Here is a 25,107-nt window from a genome sequence, read left to right as displayed (position 1 = left end):
TTCATTTCTACTGCCTTTTTAGCACAATGTTGTCAATACTCTGTCAAATGTTTTTTTTTAAGTCGGGAAATACTTCTGTATGTTCATAGCATGCCTAAAATCTATTATCTTTTTTTTTAATGAGTTGTTATTCAGACCACATTTGTTTTTTTGACTAATCCATGTTCTAGTAATCGCTGCACTGTTTTCAAGATGCTTACAGACTGATCGCTTTATGAGCTACCCTGGGATCTTCCAAGGTATCGTTGCCATGTTGATAGGTCTGTAGTTCCCTAACTCCTCTTTCCTTCCTTTTTCAAAAACTGATACATTTGCCCTTCTCCAGTATTCTTTCAGTGGGTCATCTATTCTTCATCATTTCTCAAAGACTTTTGGCTACATCTTCAGCAGCTTCTTCAATATAATAGTATGTAACCCATCTTGTTCTGGAGACTCATTCAAGATCTGACGATATTCTCGGAATATTTATCAAGCTGAAGGTGCATTCTGGCTCTTTCACAAATGCAGAGTTCATAATTATGTTGAAATAATTACCCATAATATATCAGCTCATCAGACCCAGCTTCCATTACTATAAAATTAGTGGACTCTTCTTCTGCCTCTTCTTTACAAGCCTTATAAAAAAATAAATACATAGATTTTAGATTTTATATTATATTTTATCTTACAAATTACATTATAAAAAAATGGATTTTGTATTTGTTGGAAAATTGTGATGGGTAAATTATTAGTTTGCACTAAGCATGGATTCTATTCAGTAATTTTTTTAAGAAATAGCTTGATGTTTATTTATCAAACATTATGAAACATTAAAACAGCTGGCAAAAATGAGAAAAAAAGCAGACAAAAGCAAAGCAACCCCCCCCCCAAAAAAAAATACATAAAGGTTCAAGACCATGGACACTTTAATAAAATGTTCTATATTATCTATCTTTATACACGAACAAGCACAAAACATTCCAGATCCCCTGGAAACAATACTGTGGGTAATTAGTATAGACAGCCCCAACAGGAATGGCCTTTAATTGTTCCAGCTTTAACCCTTTAATGTGTGGACTAGAAGTAGAAAATAGAATACCAGGTGATTCTGCCTTCTATTGTAGACCATGGAAGTGATAATTTGGTGTAACATTTGATGATGTATCCAAATGACATTCTTAATTATGCTACATATTTTCATCCTTAAATCAATCCTCAAAGTTCCAGCTATCACAGCACCCCGGTGGTCACATGATTGTGATCCAAGTGCTGGGCAACCAGTGTGAATTTCCAACAATCTCAGCTTTCCTTGACAGCAGTTTGCGATTTTTTTGTGGGAACCATGGCTTCCCACACACAAAGTCAACAGGAAAGTTGACAGAAAGTCAAAAGTTGATGGTTACATGAGGATGTTGCTTAATGACTCAAAAGGATTCACCTAATGATGTGGGAACTGAGTGAAATGGCCATCGCTAAGAGGTACAGTGATGTAATGTGCTTTACAGCCACACTGCTTAGCGATGGAAATTCAGGTCTTAATTGCTATCACTAAGCAAGAACGACTGGTAGTACAATTAACTTTATTAAACTGTGTTCTGCTTAACTTTAGCTACTGCTAGATTAATTTGGCTGTGCATGGCAGCAATAGCCCTTAGACTTATATACCGCTTCACAGTGCTTTTACAGCCCTCTCTAAGTTGTTTACAGAGTCAGCATATTGCCCCCAACAATCTGAGTTGATCTTTTTTCTTCACTAAAAAAAAAAAAAAAAACTTTGTAAGATTGAGGCAAAAGGAGAAGGGGAGAGCAAAGGATGAGGTGGTTAGATAAAGTCATGGATGAACATGAATTTGGAAAAATTCCAGGAGACCATGGAAGACAGGAGGGCCTGGCGTGCTAGGGTTCATGGCATCCTGAAAAGTTGCACACAAAAGTTAGCAAGTGAACAACAACAACAACAAAAAGTTACTATGCATGTCACATTCGATATTTCTATCCCCAGAGCAACAGATGTGACTTAGGTAAATAGTTTTTTAAATAATCAACATAAGTAGATATTACACACTTTTATAATATACTATCTGATAACCCTGTGTTGCCTGGGTATTTATAGATGTCGAAGTGTTTGTCTGAGAGGGAGCCATTGAGATGGGCCTTTCTTCCCCCTACTCCTATGCCCATCATCCCTGCCCTCTCCCTTTCCCCTCCCATGTGCTCTACTTTCCCGCCCTGTCTATGATCTGGCACTTTGCCCCAAATCCATCAGGCACTTGCCCATTCAGGTGCTTTCCCGTTGGTCCACTGGAGGGCGAATGTCACAGCTGGCTTTCCAGAGGAAGCTGTGATGGGACTGACATCACAAACAATTGCCTCTCTGGGACACCGCACTTGCTCTCCTTGATGGCCCAGGCATTCCAGAGTTATGCTGGAACACACACACACACCAGGGATGCCTTCCCCCCTCCCCCGTATTTGTTTCCAGGCGGTAAGTCACCTGTGTACAAAGTTTGGTTGAAATTGCTCGAGGCGCTCCAGAGTTATTCTGGAACATACATACATACATACATACATACATACATACATACATACATACATACATACAGCCTTTTTAATATATATATGAGTAAGAATGTAATGTAATGTAATGTAATGTAATGTAATGTAATGTAATGTAATGTAATAATATAATATAATATAATATAATATAATATAATATAATATAATATAATATAATATAATATAATATAATATAATATAATATAATATAATATAATAATATAATATAATAATATAATATAATAATATAATATAATATAATATAATATAATTTTATAATATATTATTATATTATATTATAATATAATATAATATTAATATATTATAATATATTATAATATAATAGATATATATAGATAAATAGATAAATAGATAGATAGATAGATGATAGATAGATAGATAGATAGATAGATAGATAGATAGATAGATAGATAGATAGAAGATAGATAGATGATAGATAGATAGATAGATAGATAGATGATAGATAGATAGATAGATAGATAGATAGATAGATAGATAGATAGATAGATGATAGATAGATGAAAGAAGATAAGTGACCCAACTAATATATAAGTAACCAAATTAAAAGAAAGCTAACCAGGCATTATATACTCACATCATCAAGGATCTTGATTTTCAAAGAAGGCTCAGAGCTTGTAACAACCGTCCCAGACTCTTCTTGTTCCAAAACATCTGCCCAATACTTTGTCATTTCTGTAGCTGAAAATAAAACATTAAATTTTGCTATCAACCCGTTTTTAACATTGATAATAAATATTTCCGTATGACTAGAGTAACAACAGCTGCTTTTGAAAGAATATGGTTTTCTTGCCTTATATTCTAGGAATGTTTTAAATATTGAACACAATACACTTAAAATTAGAAGATATATCTTTATTGAAAATGATAGTTTGCACTATGTGAACACCATGAATGAGAGAATAACGTGGACTTGAAAGGATAATTGTTCTGACCCGCCTTCTTCCTTCACCAACACAGAATACACTCCAGACCAAAACTACTTCAACAGGATTTATTGCACCGACAGACAGACAGATCCTTGGCAGCAATCCACCACGACAAGACTCTCAGAACCCTCCGGCACAGAGACATGATAGCAGCTATCCACAAGATGGAACTTTCCCAATAGTTCCTACGTTGACTTCTGCAAAGGGCGTATGCACAATCAATCCTTTTATAGACTGAAGAGGAGTCTACTTATCAGCAGCTGAGAGCAATTACCTCCTGTAACTGCGCACTTGCTCCTTGCGCTTGTGGGCGCGGCGGTAACGAGCATCTAAGAACTCCCTGCTGATGTCTGAGTCACGGTCCCGTGACTCCTCCCCACTGCTCCAAGGCATGGCATCAGGAGCCCCCCTCCTTTGGCTCTCACCACTGCTCCATGCCTCAGGTGCCTCCTGGTGGCCGACCAGACTCTCTGATCCCTGCTCAGAGTCAGAACCCTGCCCAGGGTCCTCCACATCCTCCAGAGCCGACTCATAGAGACCCTCGCTGTCGGAGTCTGGTGGCAGCTCCAACGGCTCCTGCTGGGCCACAACAGATAATGAAGGAATATGGAAAACAACTACCATATTTTTCAGAGTATAGAATGCACTCCCCCTCAAAAAAGAGGGTGAAATTTTGAGTGCCTCTTATACACCGAATGTAGCCAAAACCACGAGACATGGAGGAGGCGATGATCTGTGGCAATCCCTTGGATTGGAACTGCTGATTGGGGGTATTCCGGGAGGCCGATCCACCCGCCTGTCCACCGCCAATAAGTTGCTCATGCTGAATCAGGCTGCAATAATGTGCTAAAGCTGACCTGGCTGTTCGCTATTTGATGCAAGGACATGTCGGAGTTTGCTTCAGCAATCATATCCAGAAAGGACACACAAATAACTCCTCTTTTTTGCTTGTATTTACCAACATGCCCAGGCTCCTTACTGTCTCCTTCCTTATTGCTCACACAGCACATACTATTCCAGTTTCCAAACAGCCCTCAACTCTCTCACATACTGACAGGATGCTAGCTAGATGAATACCATGGATTCTGGTAGGCAGATTTTTTTTTCTTATTTTCTTCCTCAAAAACTAAGGTGTGTTTTATACTCCAGAGCATCTGATATTCCAAAAAAATATGATAAGTAAAATGATAATTCTTCTATGATGTTTTTTCTATGTTTGGAATATATTCTTCTGATTTTAATGAGAGTAACCTTATTAACAATTGTAAATGTATATAAAATTATGTAAATATTCTGTTTAGCTGAATAAGAACTACGATCATTCTTGCTTATTTTTAATGAAGGCTGATCCATTTATAGTGAAAATGGATGCGAATCATAAGGAAGGTAGGTTGGGTATGTTCGCCACCTTGAGTTATTTGTAAAAAATAATAAAGACGGGATATAAACAAGTAAGTAGAGTTAAATGAATAATATGAATTAAATGTGCATCTTGCTATGAAAAAAACAGCTGTGTTACTCAGCCACTGATAAGGAGACAAACCGATATTCCAATGCATGGAGATTTTGAGTTCTAGTATAGAAAAAAGGCAGGATATAATTGTAATGAATAAAATATTCTCTAGGTAAAATACCAACTGGTAATATTAAATTAATAACAAGGGGGTTATTTTTTGGCCAAAATAGTAGGAATTGCATTAAATTGTCCCAGTATGTGAAGAACAATGTTTTGCTAGACATCCAAAATTCTGTCACTCTGCTTTCCAAAGAAATTCCATTCTTTTCCCTCTGATGAGACAGATTCTCAGAAGACTCTGGCAGGCTTTTGATTATGCTAAAGGGGGAGACATAATAAGCTCAACCAAAACTTAGGAATCCCAATTATAGTTTTCCTTGTAATTGTACCATTTGTGATTCACTCACATCAGATTTTTAAGTAATGAGAAGGGGTTCAGCGATTGTAGTTTCCTTTATCTCAATAAAATCTTTCTATTTTCTACACTATTGCAAATCTGTTTTGGGCTTGGTGCAGCAATATCTTGTTGTATTTAAACATTCCCCTGACACATGTTGGAGTCAGCTAATACCTGATTTCACTTCCCCCAGAGCTAATTTATTAACTGAATTCTTGAAATCACTTTGTCTTAGATGTACACAGGGATGTATGAAAAGCCAACTAACCTATTTCACGAGCATTTATTATGTCATCCTCTTCCTCCATCTCCCCCTCCTTCTCCTTCTCCTCCTCCTCCTCTTCTTCCTTTTCTCTGTTCCAAGTATCAGGAATTTCATTTGACAATGATTCCTTGAATTTTAGTTCATCCATTATAATGTTATATGACAATTTATCGATTGGAGCTCTAGAAATAAAATAAGGAAGGTAGTGCTTTAAACTTTCCATCGATTACTCTTAATAGGACTGTATCCTGCAAAAAAAAAATCAAGTGCATAATCCTTAGGTGGATACAATGATACCTGCTGGAATACTGGTAGATGTGGTTAAGAGACTAATTTCAGCACCTGATCTAGGGGTGTACATGGAGTTGTCCATAATTATGACCTAGAAGTCTCAGATTGCACCGAATTCAGTTGCTTACCTGCTGACCAGTGTCAGCAGAATCACACCTAATCTGACAGTACATCTAAACTGAGAACCGCTGTGGCACAGTGGTTAGAATGCAGTACTGCAGCCAATTCTCTGACTGCTGGCTCCCAGCAGTTTGGCAGTTCAAGTCTCACCAGGCTCAAGGTTGACAACCTTCCATCCTTCTGAGAATGGGTAAAATGAGGACCCAGATTGTTTGGGGCCATATGCTGACTCTAAACGCTTAGAAAGGGCTGTAAAGCACTGTGAAGTGGTATATATGTCTATTGCTATTCTACCGATTGCCAATAAGCTGGCACAGAGAAGAGGGATTGATTTATTATCCAAGCATCTGACAGCAGGGCAAGAAGCAATGGATGAAAACTAGTCTGAGAGATATCCAACCTGTAACTAAGAAGAAACTTCCTGACAGTGAGAACAATTAGTCAATGGAGCATCTTGCCTCCAAGGGTTGTGGGACTTCCATGGTCCGTTTCAGACCTATGATTCTTTTTCATTAGTTTTTTGGGGAAGTGTACACTTTAACATAGTGTTGTAAGCCCCTAGAAAATTTTCAGGATACAAATCACTGTATTAAATAACTGTAATAATAAATCGTAATAAAACAACATTTGGTCCTAACCCTCTTCAGCTGACCTACACTGAAGAATGGGCCGCTGTTTTTTCAGTTCTCATCAAGCAACTGAATAATTCAAGTTCTATAGCAAACAATAACTGTTTACAATGCTAACATTCATTCCAATTATTTTCTTCTCTTGACGAAGAATCTGAAATCGATTGCAATTGCTTGCTAACGGCATAACTGGTAACAAAAACAGGCCTTGCTATTTATTACTGTAATTCATTCCTAATCAGCATTACGGATAAGTTATCCTACTGCAAAGCAGTACTTTAAAGTATTATTATATAGTTTGATTCATTGGACAATGCAGTTTCTCTCACATATTGCAGCAATCCAGTCAATACCTTCTATGCTTCTTAATTAATAATCTTTCCATATAGTTCAAACTATCATCTTTGAATTCAATTTCAATAGACTTCTTCATAATTGGAGGGCTCGTCTGCACCTGAGATGTACCTGAATTTTCTACAACAATAAGAGAAAATTGTTAGCTATTATTTTAGCATACGAAGGTACCAATTTTGCCTGATTGTAATTTTATAAAAAAAAATATGAAAAGTTTTAAAGAGAAGATAAAAACTGGTAGGCAGAGGCAGATTTTTTTTCCTTATTTTCTTCCTCAAAAACTAAGGTGTGTCTTATACTCCAGAGCATCTGATATTCCAAAAAATATGATAAGTAAAATGATAATTCTTCTATGATGTTTTTTTCTATGTTTGGAATATATTCTTCTGATTTTAATGAAAGTAACCTTATTAACAATTGTAAATGTATATAAAATTATGTAAATATTCTGTTTAGCTGAATAAGAACTATGATCACTCTTGCTTATTTTTAATGAAGGCTGATCCATTTATAGTGAAAATGGATGCGAGTCATAAGGAAGGTAGGTTGGGTATGTTCGCCACCTTGAGTTATTTGTAAAAAATAATAAAGACGGGATATAAACAAGTAAGTAGAGTTAAATGAATAATATGAATTAAATGTGTATCTTGCTATGAAAAAACAGCTGTGTTACTCAGCCACTGATAAGGAGACAAACCGATATTCCAATGCATGGAGATTTTGAGTTCTAGTATAGAAAAAAGGCAGGACATAATTGTAATGAAAAAAATATTATCTAGGTAAAATACCAACTGGTAATATTAAATTAATAACAAGGGGGCCATATGCTGACTCTAAATGCTTAGAAAGGGCTGTAAAGCACTTTGAAGTGGTATATATGTCTATTGCTATTCTACTGATTGCCAATAAGCTTCCAAGCCCAATTTAAGATGCTATTTGTTGCTTATAAAAGCATTTTGTTTCAGCCTTTGCTCTATTTGGGATTGCCTTATCCATGTTGAATCTGCCTAACTGACATGACATGGCCAGGAGAGGATGCTATGTTACTCATTTTAGTGAGATCAAGGATATAGGGATGTAGAAAATGGCATTCATCGCAGTAGTTCCCTTATTTTGGAACTGCTTTTCCTGTGGAGCTTGTTAGTCTCCATCCTTTTATCCTTTAGGAAGGAGATCCAATGAAGTTATAGAATGCATCAATACAGCGAAAGCATCAAGAATACAAAAAATAATAACACCTATCTATTCTGTACACCTGGCATACTGTATCCAGTTCGGGTTACTATGATGCCAAAAAAGATTCTGAAGCCCAAAGAAAAGTGCAGAGAACAGCAACTATTATTTTAGCATACGAAGGTACCAATTTTGCCTGATTGTAATTTTATAAAAAAAAATATGAAAAGTTTTAAAGAGAAGATAAAAACTAACGAAAACTAGTATAAAGAAAGTAAAAAAAAGGAAGAAAAAAGAAGAAGACAAAGGTCTCGGGGTAAAGGATAAAAAGAAATAGAAGTAGCTTCCAATTTACTCTGAAGCAAATATGAGTACAAGGTTATTTCTTACTCTATGGCAGGGGTGTCCAAGCATGGCTGGCTGGGGAATTCTGGGAGTTGAAGTCCACAAGTCTTAAAGTTCCCAAGTTTGGACACCCCTGCTCTATGGTGACAAAAAGAAAAGCTCACTTTTTCCTATTATCTAGTGTTTTTTTTTTTTTTCTAATCATCAAAATAATCATCAAGTGCATTTTTTTTACCTGGTACATGCAAAAAGTCTGTAAGGGGTTTCCAGTCAGTCATAAATGTAGTTAATGTCTTTTCTCTAATCAAGGAAGACAATTGATCTCTGCAATTTGTATCACCTTTTCAGTTTTGAGTTTATAATGAATTTGCTGTAGTTGACCCGTGTGTGTGTGTGTGTGTGTGTGTGTGTGTGTGTGTATTCCTCAACTTACAACTGTTCATTTAGTGTTTAGTTACGATGGCACTGAAAAATGTCACTTATGACCATTTCTCAAACTTACAATACAATAATACAATACAATAGTAGAGTTGGAAGGGACCTTGGAGGTCTTCTAGTCCAACCCCCTGCCTAGGCAGGAAACCCTATACCGTTTCAGACAAATAGCTATCCAACATCTTCTTAAAGACTTCCAGTGTTGGGGCATTCACAACTTCTGGAGGCAAGCTGTTCCACTGATTAATTGTTCTAACTGTCAGGAAATTTCTCCTCAGTTCTAAGTTGCTTCTCTCCTTAATTAGTTTCCACCCATTGCTTCTTGTTCTATCCTCAGGTGCTTTGGAGAATAGTTTGACTCCCTCTTCTTTGTGGCAACCCTGAGATATTGGAACACTGCTATCATGTCTCCCCTAGTCCTTCTTTCTATTAAACTAGACATACCCAGTTCCTGCAACCGTTCTTCATATGTTTTAGTCTCCAGTCCCCTAATCATCTTTGTTGCTCTTCTCTGCACTCTTTCTAGAGTCTCCACATCTTTTTTACATCGTGGCGACCAGAACTGAATGCAGTATTCCAAGTGTGGCCTTACCAAGGCATTATAAAGTGGTATTAACACTTCACGTGATCTTGATTCTATCCCTCTGTTGATGCAGCCTAGGACTGTGTTGGCTTTTTTGGCAGCTGCTGCACACTGCTGGCTCATATTTAAATGGTTGTCCACTAGGACTCCAAGATCCCTTTCACAGTTACTACTACTGAGCAAGGTATCACCTATACTGTACCTGTGCATTCCATTTTTGTTGCCTAAATGTAGAACCTTACTCTTTTCACCATTGAATTTCATTTTATTAGATAGTGCCCAATGTTCAAGTTTGTCAAGATCCTTCTGTATCTTAAGCCTATCTTCTGGAGTGTTGGCTATTCCTGCCAGCTTGGTGTCATCTGCAAATTTGATGAGTTCCCCATTTATTCCCTCATCCAAATCATTGATGAAGATGTTGAAGAGTACTGGGCCTAAAACAGAGCCTTGGGGTACTCCACTGCATACTTCCCTCCATGTAGATGCAGTTCCATTGAGGACTACACGTTGAGTACGGTTGGTCAGCCAGTTACGAATCCATCTGGTGGTGATGCTGTCTAACCCACATTCTTCTACTTTATCTAGTAGTAGGTTATGGTCTACCTTACAACCGCTGCAGCATCCCCATGGTCATGTGATCAAAATTCAGACACTCGGCAACTGATTCATATTTATGACAGTGCCTTGGGGTCATGTGATCACCTTTTGTAACCTTCTGACAAGCAAAGTCAATGCAGAAGCCCAATTCTCTTAAGAGCCATATTCCTAACTGAACAACTGCAGTGATTCACTTAACAATTGCTATGTGAATGTGGCAAAACTCACTTAATAGCTGCCTCACTTAGCAACCGATGAATTTTTTCTCCCTAGTTTTTCTGTCCGTGAGATCCAAAAGAAAAGGCTCTGGTTTCAATTATACTCTAGTCTTTAAAAAACTTTTGAATTAGTGAATGCATGGTTTTATCACACACCTAGCAAACATGATAGAATGTTCATTCGTGTTAATCTGATTGTCAATATTCACTGTAGAATAAGAACATAATCTGTGGAATATTAAAACAAAATCCTTAAAAATAATGCCGAATATTAATATTCACTAGGATAACGGGCAACTCTTAAAATCAATACTGCCACAATCATAAGCTCTTTGCACTGAAATTCCATTAAGGCTTGGTAAACAAGCTCCCTCGGCCCCTGGAAGAACATCAGTGCAGAAGTACTGATTTTTTTTTTTAAAGGTGAAACAATAGAATGGCTGATTAAATATGTGAATGGTAGTTTTGCATTGCATACAAAGAGAGAGAGACAGAAAGACAAGCATAGCACTTGAAGAAAATGGGGCAACTTGTCACCAGCCATATCCAGGAAAAGATGCAACTATCTCCTACTTTTAGACTGAAAATAATGTTGAACTTTTATGCTGGTTTTTCAAAACATTTTACTGTACAAAACAAACGCAGCCAATACCTGACTCAACCTGGCAGGAACATTCTTCTTTACTTTTCTGGGAACATTTTCCACTTCTCCACTGATTCAGAGCTTCTTGAAAAGACTCTGCTGATTCCTTTTCATCAAAGGTGCCATGCAGAAAAAAACCGCCATTTTGAATCTCAGCCCAGTCCTCAGTAGAAGATACTGTAGAATGTGTCTGAATTAAAATTGCAAAATTAACTTGAATTCAAATGAATTTAATTGTTTTTGAGTACATCGCCCAGGTAGAAAACAGGTTGGGCGCAGCATTTGAAAGCATGCCTCGCAGAGCACACTAGCACAAGTAAAATTCCTATGTTCAAAAGGTTAAGGCCACACAATCCTTTGCGGCTTGGCATGGCTGTTTCAAGGAGTTTTCCAAATGATCTCTAACTACACACATGAACACAGCTGCTTTGCAAGGAAAATGATTATTTTTGAATGGGTCACTTTCATCTTTCAAAGGGCACAGCTACTGTGTTCAAAAAGGGATGCCTCACTAGTGCCAAGGTACCATATTTTTCCATCTATAAGACGCCCCCATGTTTCATGTAGTTTCCTGTAGTAAGCACACTACAAGCCATCACTGTGAAGAAGCCATCTTGTTAAGAGTGAGGGATACAACAAGAACAGGAAAATGCATCACAGGAACACTAGAGATGAAATCTAGAGTGGCAATGTGATACAGGAAGCAACTATTGTAGAGAGGAATGATGGAGCCGCATATAAGATAAAGGCTCAAACGGCATGTGCTGCCTTCTCCTCTCGGCGTTCTGTGTATAAGACGCCCCTCCATTTTCAAGTAAATGTTTTAAAGAAAAAGTAGCATCTTATACATGGAAAAATATGGAATTTCATTCATGCTTGGAATAGCCATAATATTGTACCTGAGCATGGGTCATGCTCAGTTTTATAATCTTTTTTTGCCACAGTCATTAAACAAATCACTACAGTTAAGTGACCCACATTGTTGTTAAACTGTTCTGACTGATGCTTCCCAAGAGCATGAAGCAAATTCCTTGTCCCAACAAAAAACTCTTTTATTAATTTACTGTGAATTCTGCTCATTCACATCCAGCAAAGTCTTTCAAGGAAAGATTTACAATCATAGACCTTATCTGGCTTGGAGAGCTGCCAGCCAATATCTGCAAAACTTGGCAAAGAATCTTGGAGAGTCAGGAGCCAATTAAGTGAACTAATTGTCTCCTGCAAACTCCACTCCCCTTCCATTCCTATTTTATTTCCTCTGGGATGGGCCATTCATTGTCCACCTGTGGCCTTACTGCAGGGGTGGGTTCCTGCCAGTTCTAACCTCTTCTATAGAAGAGGTTCCACAAATCTACTGTGCCTTTTAGAACCGTTTCCAGCTTCCTACCCCGCCCGTTCACACCACGCTTGCCCCACTCACAGCTCACTGATTGGCTGGCTCACCAATCGCCCCACCCGCCTCTAAGAGTCCTATCTAAACCTTAAAGTCTTTTTTTTATTGTTTTAATTAACAAAAAACTCACACAAAAATACTCTTCATTACATCTTCCAGCAAGCATGTCGATTGGTTACAAATAAATTTTGTGCGTTACTACAATCATTCTTTATATTTCATTCATATTGAATTGTACATTTTAAATCAAAAATCTTTATACCATCAATATACCATCATTCTCATTTAACTATATTTGTTTAAACGTGCTTTTGTCTAGAATCATTTATATTTATATTATAATAAATCCAGACAGAAATTTATTGCTAGAATTTATAAATACCTAGGAGAGATTACATCTTTATAACAAAATCTAAACAGAAAAATATTAATAAAATTACTAAATCTTTTCCCCAGGTCCCATATTATAGTTTATATCTAAATTGTTTTTTACCAGTTAGAGTTATTATTTCATTATTATTGTCATGATGGGTTATCTGTTAACTAAACCTTAAAGTCTTAAAGCTGTCAAGTTTGAAAACCCCTGGGGTTTTTTTTTTCTAAAGGGTTAGGGGTGAAGGGTCTTGTAACTTGACAGCTTTAAGACTTGCGTGCTTCAAATGCCAGACTTTCTGAGCCAACATTTTGATTGCTAAGCAAGAGCGTTGTTAAGTGAATTTCACCACATTTTACAAGTTGGCCATGCCCACCGTCACATGACTGCCAAGCCGCTCCCATTCAGTCACATGGCTGGCAAGCCACTCCCACCTGGTCACATGGCTAGCAAGCCACTACCACAAAGCAGGCCACACCTACAGAAGAGGTTCTAAAAAAAATTGAAACCCACCACTGCCTTACTGCCAAGTCGACCCTTGTTCTTTAGCTGCTCCCTTCGTCTGGCCACTCTGTACATCCACACACTGGGAACAGGCTCCAGCTATTTGTCTGCCTCACTGATGTCTGACTCTGAAGGCAGTTGATAACTAGCATATGGCTCTGGCCCCCTTTCTGCCTCTGACACAGAATCCTCATCAGAGCCTTTCCCAGACTCCAGGAGTGGCCCATGTTCCTTCCCAACCTCCTCACTGTCCGAATCTGCTGCCAGCTCCGCAGGCTGCTGGCGGGCCACAACATAAGCAAATCTGGTTTCCCCCACTCACTTTGCTTGGCAGAGATTTGCTGGGGAGGTCATCAATGGCAATCTATGAACCTGTCTTACTGCAACTGTTATACCTACATTCCATTTGCCAAGCACCCAAAATTGCTGATATGACCACGGGGATGGTGAGACAGACATAAGTGTGAGGACTAGTTGTAAGTCACTTTTTTCCATGCTGTCCTACCTTCAAATGGTCACTACGCAAATGATTGTAGGTTGAGGACTACCTTTATTCACATCTTATAATGCAATAACACAATTAACGGAGGAAAGGAATCAAACATGTTAAACATTATATGCAATTTCCCAAATTTAACAGATAACATTGGGGGGGGGGAGGGGAATGGAATCTTTTTCTCAGGATAACCCTAAAGCATGGATTAAAAATAAATTTAAGAAAATATTAGATATTAACTCAAATATTTAATATTATTCAACTGTCCAAAAACAAATAGAAAAGCAAGTTATTTTCTTTCAAAAAATGTTCCCAAAGTTGCTTTGACTAGACTAAATCCTGAATAGGTGAACTTTGGTTATGATTATGTCATAGAAGTCTCTCTATTTTTAAGATCACAACTTTCTGGCTTTAAACATCATAGACTACCTCAGTATTATCTGTTGGTGTTTTGGGTGAAGGTGGAGGAACAGCACCGATATCTTCTAATGCATTGGTCACTTTTTTTTTCTGTCCATTATTTATGAAGTCATTAGTCTCCGATGGATTGACAGTTTTCAGGAACTGCTGTGCAGCTTCCAATTTTCCAACTGGGATACGTGCTTTTCCCTATAGACAAAAAGTCATATATTAAACTGAAAACAAATACAAAAAAACTTTGTGTCCCTGTGTAATGAACAGATGACTGTTCTGACCCCCCTTCCTCCGTTGCCCACACAGCACACACACTCCGGAACAGTACAAGGGAACAAGGTTTATTACACCAACAGACAAGAGGCTTTGTGGCAGCAAGCCACCAAGACAGAACTCACAAAGACAGCACACACAAAAGCAGCAATCCAGCTTGCCAGGATCCCAGACTAGAGTTGCTGTCCAAAGTCCTTTGTTGATTGCTACGCCGAGCCTCTCCAGAGTCAACCCTTTTATAACCTAAAAAGGGCATCTCCCAAACAGCACCTGAGAGCTCTTTACTGCCTATAATTACGCCCACGCTCCATGCGTTTGTGGGCGCGCCGGAAACGGGCATCTCGAAACGCCCTACTAAGTCCTGAGTCACTATCCTCTCCGCTGCTCCAAGGCAGGGCATCGGGAGTCCTCCTCCTCTCGCTCTCACCGCTGCTCCATGCCTCTGGCGCCACCTGGTGGCCGACCAAACTCTCGGATTCCTGCTCAGCCTCCGAATCCTGTCCAGGATCGCACCTCTCCTCTGGAGCTGACTCGTATGGAGTCTCACTCTCGGAGTCTGGTGACAGCGGCACCGGCTGGGCCACAACAGATGACTATAGGCATCCTATTCTGATGATATCAGGCAAAGAAGCAAACAGTTTACAGATTAATATTTGGCTGTCCTTATTTCATTTTCCTGCATTCTTATCTACATGGTCATTTCTTTCTATCTCTGGATTCTTTCTAGATAACTGGCTTTGTTATTCACGGTTACTGTCAAGGGTTTTAGCCATTTCCAAAGATTTCCATTTTTTTCCCTTCCTTAACACATTAAGATGGCTACCTAATGCTCATTGACACAATTAACTATGGTATATGTAAGTTATCTGTTAGCTCTTGCTTCGCATTCAAGAGGCTGTGATTATTTCTCTCTCTGGGTACAGAGAGAAAATATCTGCTGCAAACTCTGCATAGGCATCAGGAAGGGCACCTGGCCAGTAAATGTTTAGCTCTATTCAGTCGCCCTGATTCCACCCCAATGCTAAGCGGTGTGGTGGCCTAGAGGTGGAGCTCTCGCCTCACATTCAGGAGGCAGTGAGTTTGATCTTAGGTAGGAGCAGATATTTCTCTCTCTAGGCACAAAGAGGAAATATCTGCTGCAAACTCTGCATAGGTGTCAGGAAGGGCATCTGATCAGTAAACGCTCAGCTCCATTCATTTGCCCCAACTCCACCCCAATGCCAGGGATTATAGGATTGTTAAAAGAAAAAAAATGTAAGATGTAAGATTTAGGCAGCCTTGCCTGCCTAAATTCACAACCTGTAGATAGCAAATTCTTAACTAAGATGAAGCAAAGAAAAATACAAATCTATCAATAAAAATAAAATAATTTAAATATTAAGAATTAAAAGGTACTATTCATTTTAATATTACAGAGATTATTTTTTGCAATAGAAATAGATAGTATAATTAAAATTATTGTACAAAACAATATTTGCTCTGCTTAACCAAGAAGTAACTAATCGAATCTAATATGCAAGGGAAAGTGGGAGCATAAATGGCCTATACTCTATAAAACCAAAGGTCAGAAACATGAATACACAGAAAGCAGCCAGTGACACAAGCACAATTATCTTAAAGCTTTAAACATTTTAGGGGGAAATCTAATTATAAAAATTGCTAATGTTTTATCCTAAAATTGGAGAATACTTAAGGCAATTCTAGTGACACTACATTTTTACAAACAAGTTTTTACAGCATATCCCTTGCAAATTGTATATCTGAACCACTAGAATTTTTTCTTCCATGTTTTGAATACATTCTTCAAATTACTAACAATTAGAACCAAGCAACTAAATAACATGATATATAAATTCACTAAGACATATTTAAGGGTTAATGAAAGTTTTTAATATTATAAACAATCAGTTTAATTGCATTGCTTCTTATATTCAACATTGGACTTCCTCAATTGGGTGGTATTTGGATTCAGCCTCTGTATATACAATTTACTCTCATTTTTTGATAGATGCAAGGAGGCACCTTTAACTGCTCTTTTGAGTATTTGGTTTCGGCAATAAATAGCAGGTGACTGCATGTCAATCTTAAATCATGCAAGTATGGCTCCTGGATAAACTTGCTCAAGTCACTTTTATTAAAGTAAAAAGAAAAATATCAGGAATATCAGTTTTCATCCATGAATGGCCAACTTTATTGTAAATGGAATCAAAGAGAAAAAGGATCAGTTACAAAATATATTTCATTTGGGAACAAAGCATGTTTAAATTGCCAGTTGGCAGATAGCAAAAGAAAGAAGTCTATGAAAAAAGGATTTGAGTTCCTAACTTCAGCACCCTATGGGCAAAAAGAAATAAATTATTACAACAAAAACAACAATTCAAGTGTACTGGTTCCAAAAATATTACTTTTATTCTGAAGTATACTTTTTTCATTATGAAAGACACAGCTAGTTTTGAGATATAACATTAAGCCATAATGTGGCTTGCTTTTAAGTTAGTGCCTTTTATAAATCTAACATGGCTTTGTATGATGGATAAATCAAGCCAGTAGGTTCTGTTCATGTTTTTTTGAAAAATTCTGCTTTAAAAATATGTATGAAAGAAGCCACATTAAATGCTTGCTTTAAGCTCACAATTATAGCCTCACCTGTTTCATTCTTTCCTTGTTTATATATAAATGTTAATTCTTTCTTACAAGAAACTAACCCCCAATTCATACTGTTCTAGCTTCCAAAACATCTTCATTAGAAGTAGGAAAATTCAATCCGTTTAAATTTTATTAAATTTTATAATATTTGCCCTATTCTAACTGCAAAATAACCCTCCATATTTGACCAGTTATGTGTAAATTAAGATAAGTTTCTTATTTCAAATTTCTTCTCTAATAATCCAATTATACAAAATCAGACCAACACTATAAAATACATGTCAACCATGAGTTATGGAAAGAGGTATCTTTTTTCTATTTATCCAGAAACTATCACCAGCCATTTTGATTAATTTATCATGTGGCATAAATTGTGTCAACTTTCAGTGACTTTCAGATCTTCCAATAGTACAACCACTGAGCCCATCAACCTTGCTTCTGGTTATCCTCATCTTCTCTTCCTTTCAACCTTATTTCTTGTCTTTTCACATTCTTCTCAACCAATTTCTTTTTAGCTGATTCCACAATTCTCCTTGTTCAAGACTTCAAAGTAATTTCTGATGTTCTCCTTGAAAATAATGGGTATGCTCAAGATAATGCTCTGGAGGCTGCTTGGCTTTCTTCAGAACTTGCACATGAAAAGTTCACGATCTATTCCAGCTGGAACCTAGCCATGTCTTTGATGCTATAATTGAGATATTTCATCTTCTTTTAGCAAGAATAAAGTAAATTTGATTTCTATATATTCCATCTAACAACATGCATATGGTATCATTTTGGTTGTTTGAAGACAGTATTAGCTATGAAGAAACCATTGGTGTGGGAGAATTGACAAGTTGATCTCCTGCTTCATTTTGGTTTCCACTACATTTTCCTCTTTAATGTTTCCAACTTTGGCATTTTAATCTTGAATCACAAACAGAACATCCTGCTTGCATTTTCTGTCAATTTCAAATTGAAGATAATCGTAAAATTCATCAACTTTCTCTTCCTCCACACTAGTGGATGCTAGCATAAACTTAAATGATTGCTATATTAAAAAGTTGTCCGTGAAATCTGATATTATTGAGTCATTGGTTGCTTTGTATCCAAGAACTGTTGTAGTTACATCAATTCTAGCTATAAAAGCAATACTATTGCTTGTTTTTCATGTCCTGAGTAATAAGTGAAGCGATTTTCTGACTAAGCATTCAATCCCAGTTCTTCTCAATTCGATGACGCCTAAGATGTCAATTTGTAGCCATTTCATTTCATCTTTCATTGTGCTAAGCTTTCCTGTGCTTATGCTTCTTACATTCCATGGCTCTTTGCAACTTAGACATTCCAAAAGCTTTAATCTTGCCACATCCTAAACACCATTATCCTCAGCTCTTCTTCAGAAGCATGCTAAGTGCTAAACAACCTGAAGGCATCGTTAATGGAAGCCCTTTTATGTTTTCTATGTATGTAAAAATACAGGAGTGATTTGTCATTGCCTTCTCCTATGAAGTATGAATTGATACCTTTATCACTAAAGTGATCATCTGCCTCTGGCATCTTCCTATATAGCTGCTGCCCAATATATCCTTGCTTTAGTTGGGCAATTGGGAAATCTTTGTACCCTGGGTGACCTTGCTGGGAAACTACATTTTTGGCATTCTCTCCCAATGTTCTTTGCTCCCTGCCCACTGCAATCATGGTAAGTCAGCACAGCAGGACTTAGAAGGGGCCACTTTCAAGTGACTAGTTTCGATTAATACATTTAATGTATCCCGATTCACTTTATACTACATATATTAAATCAACCATACTAAAGACTACTTAGACATGAATATTTGGAACCATATGCAAATGGCTAACGTGTATGTACTTCCAAGCAAATAATCATTCCACTAAGATGAACGGTGGCGATAATTAAGTGAGAAGGACCCAATTGACTGACTTTGTTTCCATAGCTCTATGTTCCAAATGGTACTACACATTTTGGGGGAATCAATTTTCCCATGCCATTATGGCAGAAGGAAATAGGAGCGTAAGATATCCTGGCTTTCCAACACTACTTATCTTCAGTGGCTGTTTAAGGATGAACAGCCCATAACTACAGTGCAGGTGGCCAGATTCTGTGCAGCAGTACTGGAGATTCGGCGCAAACATGTGTCTTCTCCACCATAGTTATGTTATATAACAAATGTGGCAAACCCTTTACACTGCTTAGTCCTTCCATTTTAGCATTGAACCTACAACAGGCTACATAGCTTATGGAATGTAACTGTAGTATACATAGACCATGTATAATTGACATACTGGATTTTATTATAGACTAGTGCTGATAACCTGGCGTAGCCCTGGTATTTATTTATAGGGGGAAAATGTCCGTACCAAATGTAATTTCTAATGTTGAGTTTTCCCCCTTACCAGAGGGAACCCCCTTGTGGAGTACTATGAAGCTGTTACCATGGCAACTCCACTGCGCTGTACAGTAGAAGCCATTTTACGGCAGTACAGAAGAAACCATGTTAAGGCACAACAGACTGTATCGTAACATATATACATACATACATACATATGTTGTAATTTATTATTTTATACTAGAATTTTTAATTGTATACTTACTGAGCGTTTTTATTTGTTCTGGTATCTGATCTAAGACTATAATAAATTGATTAATTGATTGATTGATAGAAAGGGGCATAAGATATGGTGAAGGAAAACTCTGTAGAGATCCAAGATAGCGCAAGGGTGTTTCCTCTGAAAGGCGAGGCCAGATGGAAGCAACTGAACAGCAAGAGATGTTCAGTTACACAAAATGAATGGTTTTGTGAAACAAGAAAAGATACAAAAATGAGTGTGATCTCTACCTCTTTTATATATAAAGTGATATATTCCTAATGAGAGTATGTTCTATTGCTTTCAATCAGGAAGGCTGCTTGCTGTGCCAAAGTGCTCATGTGAGCAGATTACTGTATAAATGCACTCATCCTGTAAAAACGTCATAGCCACTACAAGCTATCAACAGATAATGATAATTATTTGCATTATCCGAACAGAGTTATGGACTTTAAGAACGATTCTCTACACAGAGTTTTAAGTGTGTTTTCTGGGTTTCTTACTCATTTAGGGCGGTTTCTACATAACAACATTGGAGACTATCAACCTGCCAAAAGGATTTCTACATATCACGGATAAAAGTGCTCCTAAATTTGTCTTGGTGGTTGTTTGTGCATGTATTTAGTCGTAATATGCCTTCTAAGAAGAGTTTGCAATGATTACACAAGGCTTTGCAAAGAAATATACCTGCAAATAAGTTGTTCTGTGGAGTTTCAGTGCTCCCTTCTGGTGTATTCTGGCAAAGCAACTAGGACAATAATCTTCTCCACATTCTAAACACACCTTGTGGAGAGAGAAAAAAAAAGGAAATTAAGATACAAATATCTTCAATACATAACTTTGTGACCCTGAAATATTTTTCAGTTTACCTGATTGCACTTATAGCTCCCTACACTAAAAAAGAAAACAGCTCCAAAGAAATATCAGTAAAAAGCCAGGTGCTAGGGTACTTTTGAAGCCACTGAGCTATTTGAAGTAAGGAGGGGTTACATTGTGAGGGCACTGATCTTTCTCTTTTTGTACAAGAGAACTACCATATTTTTCGGAGTATAAGACGCACCTTTTCCCCCCCTAAAAGAGGGTGAAAATTTGGGTACGTATTATACATTGAATGTAGCCCCATCCATCCACCGGCCCCAACTCTTTGGCCTCTGCCTCCCAGCAATTTACCTCCTTGCAGCAAACGGGGAAAATGTGGCTTGTGGAAGCTGCAATAGGGTATGGGAATCCCTGCAGTCTGAAAGAGCTGATGATTGGGAGGCCCATACCGAAATTGAAAGTGAAACTTGCTGTTTGCTGCATGAGGCAAATTGCTGGGAGGCAGAGGCAGATTTTTTTTTCTTGTGCTAATCAGTCTGTTTGCTGCAAAGAGGCAAGTCAATAACTATAAATGCCTATAGAATGTTCAAATTATTTGACTTATTTTTTAAAAGACTGCTTTATTATTGTTCTAGACAACTAAACAAAATGAAGCAGCTTTTTAAAATAAATGCTTGATCTTAAGAGGCCCAGTACTATTGTATCTTTTTTTAAATAGCAGAGAATAACTATACTTCCAGAAAACCCACATCAATTTTAACAGCATATCTACAAGTATAGTCTGAAATGTAACACTACAAACAGTGTATATTGTCTGTACTGTTTTATGTTTGTTGCAAGGAGGCAAATTGCTAGGAGGCAGAAGCAGATTTTTCCCCCCTCATTCTCCCCCCCCCCAAAAAAAAAGCTATACTTCGGAGCATCTTATACTCTGAAAAATATGGTATGTCCTTTTTCAGTCACCAGAATCGTCTTTTAGTTTTAAAAACTGAATAATAAATAAACAAAATTTGCACCCTTCAAGACAATGAAGCCCTCCATTGGCTTATGAAATTCATGTACCATACAGATGCTAACAAATATATATTTTTTATTTAAGTAACTCAAGGCAATGAAAACACCTAGTATTCCTTCAACCTTTTTTCCTCACAACCACAACCCTGTAAAGTGAGCAGGGTTGAGAGCAGGTGGCTGGTCCAAAATCACCCAGCCTGGCCTTGATGCCTAAGGTGGATCTGATTTGATTTAATTCAATTGCCTAATTATAAAGATATTATTTTCTCTAAGATTCTTTTAAAAAATCATTGCATTTCAGTTATTGTGTACAAACTTCTCCAAATGGAGCAAATATTCCATGAGACTAATGTCTGAAATTTTAAGAAATACTTCATATTTGTTTTTTTAAAAAAAAACCACAACCGTCTTCTATTCTGAAAAAAAAATGCTCACAAATACAGCATGAATCAGGTTTGATTTTTAAAAAATAAATTTCACAGGCCATTTTCACAAACAAGAGGATGCAATGCACAATAATTTCAGCAGCAGTTTCATTCATAATATTTTGGCCCAATGTATCAGGTTCTTATAATTATCAAACTTGGTTACTCAATTTTAGGCATTCTAAAGTCATGCAAACTGGCCATGCTGGGACATTGACATTTAGCTAAAGAATAGGCTGGTGGAGTCTCTCTCAAAGTAATTTAGGAAAATTTAGTATACTAGATCAGACCATTTAATTTTTTTTTAAAAAAAGGTCACAAGTACTTTAGGATGGCAAAACTTATATTAATTTCAAAAGCATCTTAGTAAAGAGATTTTTTGTCTTGTAAGTTTATTTTGTTAACGTATGCCATTATAAGGCAATAACAAGACCAGGATTTTATTAAATACGAAATAAGTTTGACACGGTTTACTTTTTTTGATAAATATATATAATATGTATGTATGTATATCAGGGGTGGGTTCCTGCCAGTATTACTACCATTTGGTGCCCCAAAAAGGCTCTGCGCATGAGCACATTTGCACTTTAAAAAGGATTGTGGGTGCGCAACCATTAAAAAGGGGGGGGGAAATTACATTTTTTCAATGAAGATTGTTCTGCGCATGTGCAGAATAGAAAATAAAGATGGCGTCGCCCAAGGATAGAACCGGTATGGTCACGTTTCCAGCCGACTCACTACCTATTTGGCCAAACCGTTCCGAACCAACAGTGTTCCCACTTACTTACTAGCAATGCTATCTTTGTCTCACATTGACCACATGCCTTGCCCTTCACTTTAGGTCTTTCAGTGGCTGCATCATGTGCTGTTTTATGCACAAATGGCTGCTTAGCTGAGTCTGGAGCTGCAAAATGTAGATGTGTTTTTAAAGCAAACAAGCAAGAAGCATAGATAAATGAACGGCACTGATAAGTAACTTAGCAGTAAAAGAGGACTAACTTATCTCCCCCTGGTGGTGCTGTAGTTCTTTTCACTATCATGAATTTGTTCTTCGTGCTTTTGTTTTTGGTATAAGCTGCTCAATATTATTTAGAATTAAGTAGCGTACATGTCACAGTAATAAATAAACAAATTATTACATCAAAGTAATTTAAGCTCTAACCTTGGAAACCTTATATTATAATAAATATTTTCAAGCTATTTTTCAAGACATATGTTACTTGTTTGATCAATGGATTCCAAGTTCTCCTTTACGCAGATCTTTACACTGTCCCCTGAACATCTGTGAATCACAACATAAACCAAACTTGGCAATACGCTAGATCTATGGCATAGGGCCACTCCCCCATAATAGCAGAACTCCAACATTAGATAAAAGTGGCCCGTGAGAAATACCCCGTTGTTTCATGAATGTTCACAGATGGTCTCAGATGGGGTGTTTTATGGCCCGTAAATTACTGCCGGCCATTATAAACATGTTGCACCATCACCTCTGTCATATGCTTGCATTTCAGATGCATGATACTCTGTTTGCATTTACAACCAGTTGCCAAGTGTCCTGCAATCATGTGATTGCTGTTTACAATCTTTTCTGTCGGCTTCCCCAGAATGTCAGTGGGGAAGCTGGCAGACACGTTGGATTTGAGGTCCGTTCCCCCATCATGCTGAAGGACTTCCCCTCCTCCTGTTCCTGTTCCTTCTCCACAGTGGAGGAAAAAGGCTTAAAATGTGGTGCAAACCCTAGTGAATGCCACCATTTCCAACTTTTCAGAATGCTGCTATTTGCTAGAGTTTAACCGATGCCATTGTTTCCGCCCTTCCATGGGGGAAATACTAGTGAGCACCATCGTTCAAAGCCTTTCCTTTAGAACAGAAAACATTAGTAAATGTTAGCCTTCTAAGGTTTCCAGAATGATAGTGTTTGCTAGTATTTTCGCTAGATTTGAGGTCTGTTCCTCCAGCACACCAAAGGATTTCTGCTCCCTTGGTGGGGAAATAAATGGAACAAGCCTTACATCTGCCAAAAACTCTAGCAAGCCAATTTTTTTGCAGTCATTTCCCCTGGCCAACCTTACCAGGGAAGGATGGGCCTTCTCCTCCGCTCTCTGATTAACATCTCACAAGATTGCTTAAAGACTACACCTGGGAGAGTTGGGATTGCGATCACTGAGTGAAGCGATCACATGTCATCTTGCTTAATGACCACTGGGCTCAATGGCCAAAATGCGAGGTTCAATTCTGTTCCTAAGTGGAGAACTGTCTATAATGTTATGCATCCTCAAAATTTATTGTGTAATTACATTGATAGAACCTTGTTAAGTTATCAATTCTCACAAGATGTTACTGTTAACACCTGAAATCTCATGAGTTTTTGAGTAAGGATATCAAAACATTTTTTTAAATAAATCTGTTGTTACTATAACTGGTCATGTGCTCAGACAGATGTTTAGTCTGGCATTTTTATCCACCTACGACATCCTTCCCAAGGAATTGAGATAGGCAGATGTTGTTTGATGATATTAAAGATATTGTCACAGGATGTAAGTTATTCGAAGTAAAGCTTCCTTTTGCAATTGATTGATGGAGATTTTATCAATGGCAACAGTGTTTAGGTGGTATTCCAGTTGTTTTGGGATTGGACCCAAGGCGCCTATTACTATTGGTACTATCTTTGCTTTCTTTTGCCACAGTCATTATACTTCTATTTGCAGGGCTACAATCTCCACTATTCTCATAGATTATCAGTGATTCGTGGAATATGGTTTGGAAACCATTGTGGTGGATTGATTCTGTTGGGTGATTTATTTTTCTCATTTTAAAAATCAATCTCGTACGGCAATGTCATCAGTTAATTCTTTTAACATACTTAAAGCAGCTTCTGTAAAAATTCTCCAAAAGACTGAAGAAATAACAATATTTGCAATCCCATTTGAATTACTGCATTATTTTCAAATCTTAACATTGCTAATACCTTGTTACCTGGAATATGTTCTTTAAGTAGTCGCAATTTTACTTTGCCTGAAGGAACCTGATTTAAAAAAAAGGAAGGGAGGGAGGGAGGGAGGGAGGGAGGGAGGAAGGAAGGAAGGGAGGGA

General features: G+C 37.5%; 1 protein-coding gene across 1 annotated transcript in view; it reads right to left on the bottom strand.

Annotated features, from left to right (window-relative positions):
- Positions 1 to 25,107, bottom strand: part of ZBBX (zinc finger B-box domain containing) — a 73,372-nt gene that overhangs the window by 27,793 nt on the left and 20,472 nt on the right. Inside the window, exons 5-13 of the mRNA XM_081955594.1 lie at positions 24,992 to 25,040; positions 22,801 to 22,916; positions 20,442 to 20,537; positions 14,265 to 14,444; positions 11,079 to 11,259; positions 7,075 to 7,195; positions 5,685 to 5,863; positions 3,152 to 3,255; positions 535 to 614 (exon numbers count right to left, since the gene is read on the bottom strand). Coding sequence (XP_081811720.1) covers positions 535 to 614; positions 3,152 to 3,255; positions 5,685 to 5,863; positions 7,075 to 7,195; positions 11,079 to 11,259; positions 14,265 to 14,444; positions 20,442 to 20,537; positions 22,801 to 22,916; positions 24,992 to 25,040 — 1,106 coding nt within the window. The remainder of the gene's footprint in view (positions 1 to 534; positions 615 to 3,151; positions 3,256 to 5,684; positions 5,864 to 7,074; positions 7,196 to 11,078; positions 11,260 to 14,264; positions 14,445 to 20,441; positions 20,538 to 22,800; positions 22,917 to 24,991; positions 25,041 to 25,107) is intronic.

The sequence above is a fragment of the Natrix helvetica genome (genome assembly GCF_964273705.1).
Source record: "Natrix helvetica genome assembly, chromosome: 5".
Lineage (NCBI taxonomy): Eukaryota > Metazoa > Chordata > Lepidosauria > Squamata > Natricidae > Natrix > Natrix helvetica.
This window is presented reverse-complemented; position numbering and strand designations above follow the sequence as displayed.